This window comes from Mus caroli, chromosome 17 (genome assembly GCF_900094665.2).
Source record: "Mus caroli chromosome 17, CAROLI_EIJ_v1.1, whole genome shotgun sequence".
NCBI classification, from domain to species: Eukaryota; Metazoa; Chordata; class Mammalia; order Rodentia; family Muridae; genus Mus; species Mus caroli.
This window is the reverse complement of record NC_034586.1, coordinates 77,138,339-77,147,572: the sequence shown is the minus strand read 5'-3', so window position 1 is coordinate 77,147,572 and position 9,234 is coordinate 77,138,339. Positions and strand designations below refer to the sequence as shown.

At 39.0% G+C, this 9,234-nt stretch overlaps 1 protein-coding gene across 22 annotated transcripts in view; it reads left to right on the top strand.

Annotated features, from left to right (window-relative positions):
• Positions 1-9,234, top strand: part of Slc8a1 (solute carrier family 8 member A1) — a 350,559-nt gene that overhangs the window by 287,158 nt on the left and 54,167 nt on the right. For 4 of the 22 annotated variants that reach the window (XM_029471274.1, XM_029471277.1, XM_029471283.1 and 1 more), the window contains exons 3-5: positions 4,211-4,317; positions 7,600-7,620; positions 8,033-8,050. In XM_029471274.1, coding sequence (XP_029327134.1) covers positions 4,211-4,317; positions 7,600-7,620; positions 8,033-8,050 — 146 coding nt within the window. Of the gene's footprint in view, positions 1-4,210; positions 4,318-4,857; positions 4,962-7,599; positions 7,621-8,032; positions 8,051-8,157; positions 8,173-9,234 lie in introns of all 22 variants that reach the window. The other 18 variants (XM_021185828.2, XM_021185835.2, XM_029471286.1 and 15 more) reach the window with 7 other exon arrangements.

Below are 9,234 nucleotides of genomic sequence, written 5' to 3'. Positions count from 1 at the left end.
TCATAATAAAAGTTTTGGAAAGATCAGGAATTCAAGGCCCATACCTAAACATAATAAAAGCAATCTACAACAAACCAATAGCCAACATCAAACTAAATGGAGAGAAACTTGAAGCAATCCCACTAAAATCAGGGACTAGACAAGGCTGCCCACTTTCTCCCTACCTATTCAATATAGTACTTGAAATTCTAGCCAGAGCAATTTGACAACAAAAGGGGATACAAATTGGACTCTATTTCTTTTGTTGGATCCTGGGAAGCAAAAGCAATGCTCCCGGTGATTATCCAGACAGTCTAGGTGAAATTGTCACTCGACCATGCCCAGCTTGAGCAGTGTGCTCTCTGGTGGATGAACTGGCAGCTTCCTCAAGGGCTGGGCTCCTTAAGTGAGAAAAGACTATTGAGTTGCGTATTTCCTATGGTATTTCCCTTTGAAAATTACATGGGATAATTTCACCAACACCACCTTTCTGCTTTGAAGTAAAAGGCAAACAGGGCAAACAATGGCTTGTGACTTTGTCTGTCTTGATTTAGAGAATTAACTCAGGGTGACTTCATCCTGCTACTTTAGATTGACTGAAATGGCCTTTAATAACCTCATTTCCTATTAATAGTTTTACTGTACTAGAGGAGCTAAATCAATATACAATTTAATGGCTTCTTGTGCCAAGGGCATTATCGATTCTGTTTCTAATGATTTTGAAATGATATGCTGTTATGCAAATGCTATCTATTATAGGTGTGTCTTTATAAAGTCGTTTATGGATACATTTCTTCTCCTTCATCTTTTTTTTTTCATAACACAATTACCAAATGGTGAAATATTTCCCCCCCCCAAAAAAAACCACATCTGGTCATGGCAAATATTGATGTTCCTATGATATTTTGCAAGTGTTTCTTTTAACTCTAGACAAGCTTTATGGGCTACTGTGACTATTTTCTGGGGCCTAGAAAGTAATGCTATGATAATGGGTTCTAGATTCATTTCCGTTGCTGTGATAAAGTATCCCAACTAAAAGTAACATAAGGAAGGAAGGGTTTGTTTTGCCGTAAATTCCAAGGTACATCCCACTCTTGCAGAAAAGCTGAGGCAGGAAGCGGCGAATCCAATCACACCTACATCCGGGAACAGAGAGGAAGAAAGGCACCCACACTCCCTGCTTCCCAGCTCTCAGCTAGCTTTCACTTCTGTTGCATAATTCAGCACCCAGCCCCGTGGCACGGTATCATCTGTGTTGAAGATGGGGTTTTTTTCCACCCTAATTAACAATCAAGACAATTTGCCACAGATATGCGCACAGTCCAATCTGCTGTGGGTGATTCTGCAGTTGACACTGTCTTCCCACATGGTTCTAGGTTGTATCAAGTTGACAAGGCCAACAACTAGTACACAGTAAGAGTGGGACAACAGTGACACTGTGCAGTGATAAGAAAGAATGGGTAAGCGGGTGATTTTTTGTTCCTGAATAAAAAAAAAATCAGTATTTTTCCTATACACTGACTCACTCGCAAGGCTACTCCAACCATATGAACTAGGCTTTCTTTACTGCTTTAGTCTAACGGTATCTATTTGGAACTGTGGACTGGGAATGTTATGTGTGTTATATGATGAAAAGGAAGACCACTGCCGCCTGATTTGCCATCACTTGTTTTAGCACAGCTGTGTAACCACAGTTTAAGAGTGCAAGAATATAAAGTAGAGATTAATACCTAGGGAGTTTAAGTTTTGTTAAGAACAAAGAAAATGAGACTTTTGGTGAAATGTTGATGGTAAATTTGACCTAATGTAAACTAGCAGCTATTTTCTATTTTTCAAACAGAACATACACTTCCAAAGCATTGGGTTACAGGTAAGCCCTCCACTTCTGGATTGTAGTTCATTCCAGATGTAGTCAAGTTGACAACCAGGAATAAACATCACAGGTCCTCTTGGGCTTCTTGTAGTATGCTGGATATTTTTTTCAGATGCAAATTAACAACTAAATATCTCAGGTTAGTCAGGTCACCTTATTTTAACACACACACACACACACACACACACACACATGCACACACTAGACAAATTGATAAAAGCCAAAAATGTATTCTTCGCAATTAGACAGCAGCTGTTTGTGCATGTAGTTGGGATCCTCATTCTCTTGATAGTTTTACAAAATTCTGCACTGAAATGATTGCTCTGTTCGTCATGCTAACTGTTCACCTGTGCCGTGATAGTCTTTGAGACACAAAAAGACTGCACTCTTGTGAGCGCTAGCTTCTCAGGAGGGAGACAGGGGGCTGCCAGGCACTTTCTTTACTTGAGGAAAACAAGGGCAATGTGAAGCTCCAAAGCCAACCATTTTATCTCCCTTTTACAATGCTAAGCCTAGAGAGGAAGAGGGAAACATTTTGGAAATAGGGCCTGATAAATTTGCAGAATTTCTTTAAACGTCCTTCATGCTAAGATAAAAATGACAAACAGTCATTAGAAAGCTTCTGCCTAGGTAGGTGAAGCTTGGGAGACTTGATCAATGAACAAAAAATCAAGATTATAGACGAGTCTATGATATTCTAAAATGCCCAGAAAATTAAATTAAATTTCAAATAAATTAAAGAATTAATTTAATTAAAACTCTCCATGTCACTAAAACTTTCTGTCTATGCATACCTATTATTTCAAAAATTTTAGTCGGATATTATTTTGATTGATGTTATTTTTAAAAGCCTTGTTAAACTTGTATTTAGGATCTCTAAATAAGTTGAAATATACAACACACTAAAGCTTTATTAGATACAAGGTAATATTAGAATGATCTATTTTCAGATCCATCAAGAGTCATATGTCTGGTATCATTACTGGAGTTTGGATTTGCATAATATTTGCATTTGTCTTGTCTGCCTGTCAATCATTCACAGCCATAGGACCATAGTGCAAACACTACTGAGGGCTGACATGCAGGGAGAATCCTCTGTGAAACACCTCAATGTGTTTATGAAGTGGGAAAGTAGTATAAATGCTGTAGCTAAGGAGAGTGAGCTTGGCAAGTGATGAAAACTCCTGGCTTCAGCAGTCGTCCCCTCCTCTGCCACCCCTGCCACTTTTGAAAAAAACATTCTGAAGACACGGTGTCCATCCATCTTTAGGAATCAAAAGAGAAAAAAGAAAAAAGAAAGAAAGCTCCTATGGTACAGGTGAAAATCTATGGGACTTGAGTAAGTTAAATTCTGAAACACTGAAGGGAGAGAGGAAAGAGACTTAATGTTTTCTTCTGTAATGTTTTTACACATACATTGTTTTAATAAAGTGTAACTATAAAGATGTTATGCTTGGGAGCATATCAATACCCAATTATTCGCTCAATAATCAATCCTCAGTCCTGAAAACTTCTGCATGCAAATAACATTATACAGACTGAGCAGGTTGTCTGTCTGTACTTAGGACTATATAATATATTTAAGTATGTTTTATGTATATAGTAGCAATTAATGAAAAAGGAGACTATGAATTAGAAAATAAAGCTAGGAGATATATATTAGCAATGAATAAAAAGAGAGGCTATGAATTTGAAAATAAAGGAAGGAGACGTATATGGGAGAGTTTGGAGAAAGGAAAGGAAAGAGGATAATGATGTAATTATTTTCTAAACTCAACAAAAAATTTTAAATATTCTTAGAAATAAAGTAAAACACAAAGAAGGGGGAAATTACCCCTCACTTATGATAACATTTCTCTCTCTCTCAATATTTATTATGTTTTTATTCCTTGTAGTGTGTGTGTGTGTGTGTGTGTGTGTGTGTGTGTGTGTGTGTGTACATGTATGGAAGTATGCCTGCCATGGCATCTAGGTGAAGGTCAGAGGACAGCTTGCTGAGGTCAGTTCTCTCCTTCTACCAGCCATCTCCGTGGATGGAAGTCAGCTCATCGGCCTGCAGGTCCCGTGCCTTTACCCACTGACACATCTCACTCTAAATCAATGATTTCCAGGAGTCAGCCAAGACAAGAGTTAAATACTTTAATAAGCATTTTTCCTTTTCTCATTATACTCTGTTTTTCTGCATTTCTCATGCACAATGATGTCAAGCTGAGAACTGTACTTTGTCCCGGTGAATTCTGTGGCCCCTGGGCAAGGAACTGTGTTTTCGGTGACCTCTCTAACCTTGCTTCTTCTCGCCTGTGCTCCTTGGCTTTGCCTCTTCCCCCGTTCGTCAATTTCTATTCTTCTCTGTTTCAGCAAAACAATATCAGTCAAGGTAATCGATGACGAGGAGTATGAGAAAAACAAGACCTTCTTCATTGAGATTGGAGAGCCCCGTCTGGTGGAGATGAGTGAGAAGAAAGGTGGGGGAGCTGCTCCAGGGCTAAGCCCGACAGCTTCCGCTCCAGGGCTGAGCCCGACAGCTTCTGCTGGCCTGTGCCTCCCTGGATGCCCGCATCTTCAGAACATGACTTACAATGCACACATGCCTCCACTATGTAACAGGGCATAGCTTTCGCTGTGGCATCAGTGGACCAGAACTGCAGCTACATCAGCCAGTTATGGCCACTGCGTCCCATGCAGATCTGAAGGTTCACTTTGGGCGCAATCATTCAATCTTCCATAGTTGAGGAAATGGGCGGAAGTGCTATGCAATGTCCAAATTCTAGACCAGCTTTTGTACTTGTGCGGGAAGCAAACGGGTTTATGAAAGGTATCCACGGGCCCAGACACCTCAATGTGGACCAGTGGAGAGCACCCAAGATGCCCTTTTACATACGCCCGGATGGTCATGTGCTGCCAGTTTTCCCTCCGTAACATCACGATAACATCCAGCTTGGACATCTAGAGCATGAGCGTGTGACTCCAACCATTTGTTTTGCCTTTGTCTTGTGTCCCCACAGGAAGATCATTACCATTAGAATATTTGACCGTGAGGAATATGAGAAAGAGTGCAGTTTCTCCCTTGTGCTTGAGGAACCAAAATGGCTAAGAAGAGGATTGAAAGGTGTGGGAGTATACAAAGACAAATCAGCGAGAAATTGTACTCTTCTCCTTCTCCGTGTCTCCCTACTCTCACACTTAACTCTCTCCTCTTCCCTGGCCTCTGAGTACTAAACGACATTGCCTTTGAAGCTCAGTGGGATCATTTCCCTCCCCTCATGAGTGCACCAAGCAATGGCCGTTTTCCTTAGGAAGGGCCGACTAACCTTGTTTGCAACCAGACTTACTAAATATTAACAACTAGCAGAAGAGTTTCTGTGACTTGAGAACGGACTAGCTAGAAAACTAAGCTCTACTTTTCACTACTTCAGACCCACTTACAGATGTGGCTATGGAGATTTACTTACTCTTAAAATGCTAGTGGTAAAACCTATGGAACTTTGTCAATGGAAGTAGAAGAACAAGAAAAACGACCTACAAGTTCAAGGTAGACCATGAGTCCATGGACCCAATGGCAATATATAAAAGTTACAAAGAGCTCAGTAAGCAGGCTTTCTGTGGAGAGTCTGGTTTGGGGAGGATTTTGTTTTGCTTTGTTTTGCTTTTTGTTTTTGAGACAGGGTCTCTTGTAGCCCTGCCTGGCTTTCAGCTCACTATGTAGCTGAGGATAACCTAGACCTCCCAATTCTCCTGCCTCTACCTCCAAAGTACTAAGAGCTGTGTGCCCATCTGTCCAGCCATAGCTTTTAAAGAAGTTAATAAGAGCAAGGAGCCTTAAGAGTCACACTGTCAATAAGCTAATGTACTCAGTTTGATAATGTTTTCCATATCATCAAATATGTCGTTTAGAAGAAGCCATAAAACTAGATGTGATGCCATTCACCTGTGATTCAAGAACTGAAGGTTCAAAGGCAGCCTGAGCATTCAAGACCCTAACTTATTAAAAATAAAGTAATTAAAAGGCCTCTAGCATGTAAGACATCATATATATAAAACCACAGTCCTATGTATGGGCTCAGTTTTGCATAGCTCTAGGATGTGGCTCTTGTAAATATTTAATCCTGGCTTACACTAATCTTAGCCGTGCACCAAAATCTTGTAATACGTACAGAATTAATACAACTTTAATACAAATAGTAACAAGAAAACTTGAACAGTAATATCCTTATAACTAAATTAATTTAAACATGTGTGTTAATTCTTTGAGAATTTCATAATTAGATTTGGCTGGTTCTCATAATTTTAGAAAATATTTGCAAAGAGAAGCCAATTACCTTCTCTGCACTTCCCTAGTTTAAAATATGTTCTATTCATAAGGAAGGAGAATTTTATTTAAGTTTTTGCATGTAGGGCATGAAATGCAATATATAAGACCAATTCCTACGTAGACTCAGCATTTGAGGAAACATGATCTCACATTCTGAAAACTCATTGACCTCTAGAAAAAATGTTTTACCTAATGTCTCTAACTTAAGTACAAAATGGCACCAGGCATGATGGAGAAAGAGACACGGGGGACTCATTTTGATGCAGCTCATTTAATAAGTCCCATCATCAGTAAACAGAATGAAAAGAGACATCAGAAAATACGTCTTACAAAGATGGGATCAAAGATGCCTATTAGCATCTAGGAGGAAGCACTTGGATCCGAATGTGTTCCTTCAAAGAGCTGTCTTTTTATCTCAAGGACTGTCTTGGATACAGCTCTTTCAATTGTCATTTTAGTGAACTATGCCCTCATGTGCAAGCAAATTAAAGTTCCTTGGTGGCATCATCCTGGTTTTTGTGCCAGCCGAATAAATTAAATTCTCCTCACTATAAATAAAATGCTGACGTGTTTCCTTGGTTACCTATGACAGCACTACCACTCCAGGGAATACTTGGCTGAAAACAAGAGATTGGAATATTCCTGCAGACAACCCAAGAGGGCTTTAATTTGACCCACTTAGCTAGGTTAACTTTTATTAAAAATAAAGTGCTATGGTCCCAATTGTATTGAGAGAATATAATCTCAAAAGCTGCATTATAGGTTGGCCCATATTCATCACCTGTCCATTTCTGTGGAGCATCATATGCACTAGAAGCACTTAGGTTAGCTTATTAATGGATAGAAATTACTGATGAAGGCATAGAAATAAATGTCAAGTTAGGGACTCTTAGGATTAGAGAATTTCAAAAGCAGTTGTGGAGGAGTCAAAATATCTTCCAGTGCAGAGAGAGCTCTACCTGGGTCAAAAATGTCCTTCTAGGAGAGGAGGCATTTTCCCAGGGATTTTACCTATTTTCATGAAAGGTAGCTGAGGTCTTTAGTCATTTAACACCTCAAAACATTTAATTCTTTAGCTCTCAAGCAATGTTAACTGAAGAGGCTCACCTCCATACTGAGTTAAAGATTAGCATCTCCAACATTCCCAGTACATTTTGTCTGCACTGTATGTCAAAGACTGGGGGAGAAATACCTTATGAGATACATAGAGATAGCATACAAGGTGACTTTTTTCAATCGGAGACAAATATTCCTGTTGAGGTCATTTATTTGGAAATGTTCCCAACAGTGCCTTCCTTGAGATGCACCAATTTTTATAAGCCATGGTTTTCCCCACTCTGGTCAGAACTGCCTGGATTTCTTTCTGCTGGTATTCCTCTCTCATTATTCATCTGGTTTCTTATTCTGTGTTTGTCTCTGTCTGTTTCCTTCACAGCCCTGTTGTTGAATGAGCTTGGTAAGCATCCCATCTCCTGCATTTCCTTTCCATTTTGTTCTAGGCTATTTCCCATTTCTATCAGATGACACTGTAACTCTGGATTTTTATCTCTATCTATGGATTGGCCAGATTTTCATTTAAGGCTATTGCCCTTGTTGAGTTGAGTCCAGATCATTGATGTCCCATTTTTAAGTGTATATAAACTTTAAAGGGTCAGTGATTCCTGGGATATCTGTAAGAATTGATTGGGCCCTGAAATGCATAGTCTTAAAAAATATACACAGTTATGACTGGCCCTTTTCATATTCTTCTTCATTATAAATCTGGCAAATGTTCAGGTGGGTTGTCAAATGTCTTATGTCACAAATACTTGTTACCTGTAACGTAAATTAAATTATAACATTTCTCTCTCTTTTTTTTTCTTTTTTAGGCGGCTTCACATTAACAGGTATGATTTTTTTCCAATTATATAACTATACTGTTACTGTCACCACCAATATATTACATGTTTTTTTTTAAAAAAATCTCTTCTTGCTTTATTTGTTTTTAATTAAGGAAAAGAGATGTATGGTAAGATAACTTATTTTTAAAAATCCTGTTTTATCCCAAATAATCCAAATCCAAAACCAAATATAACCTGAATTGATATTTAACTATGGCCCATTAACCTTTAATTACAAATTAACAAGAGCCTGTGTGTGTTGTATCTATCTATAACAAAACTCACAGGGAGAGCCTCTAACTGTTTGTATTTTTAATACTGGTTAACCTTCAGGTGACCACATAGCACTGAGAATATGCAGTGTACTATGGTGGATGCTGTACAGTACTCCAGAGTAAGAAAGACAAGGTTGCTGTCCTAGGGCAGTAGCTGTAACAACCACACAAACTTCACGGCCTAGGATCAGTGACCCTAAAAGTACATAATGCCATATTAGAAGAGGACAGAACAGTCACTTCCCTTCATCTCATGACAACAATTCGAGCCCCTCTTGGAACACTTTATTTTAGTACTGATAACATGGAATCAAGAACTATTTCTGCCACTTGAAGTACAAATTACAACGTCCTGCAGAAACATTCAAGATCCCAGTGAGAAAGCTTGAAACCTTCAATTCATTCTTAAATGCACCACCTTCTGACCCTGCATATCTTCTCATGTTTTCAGAACCATTTCTGCTGCTTTAGAGAGGAAAATGAACACCCAGCAATGGTTCTAACTGGTCTGCAGCTCCAGGTTGAAAATGCCTCTAGTGAACCATTTCCTTGATAGTCTTTTTCAATATATTGGGAAAATTTTTTTAAAAATCCAATGTATTGTGCAAATATCACAAAATTTAAAGCAGAGAGCTGAAAAAATATTTAGAAGGAAATAGTACCAAAATTTCTAGTGAAGAAAACTGCAGTAAGCATTGGGGTAGATATCAGCCACTGTATTAACTCATGTGCAGTGCGTGCTAAAGTGATTCTTCCCAGTTTAGAACTTTGTAATGCCATTTCTATGTGGATGGCTACTCCCAACTCATCTCTAGGCACAGCAGTGAATGACAACATGACTTGTAGATTCCCAGAGACACAGAAACTCAAAGGGAGAGAGAGAGAGAGAGAGAGAGAGAGAGAGAGAGAGAGAGA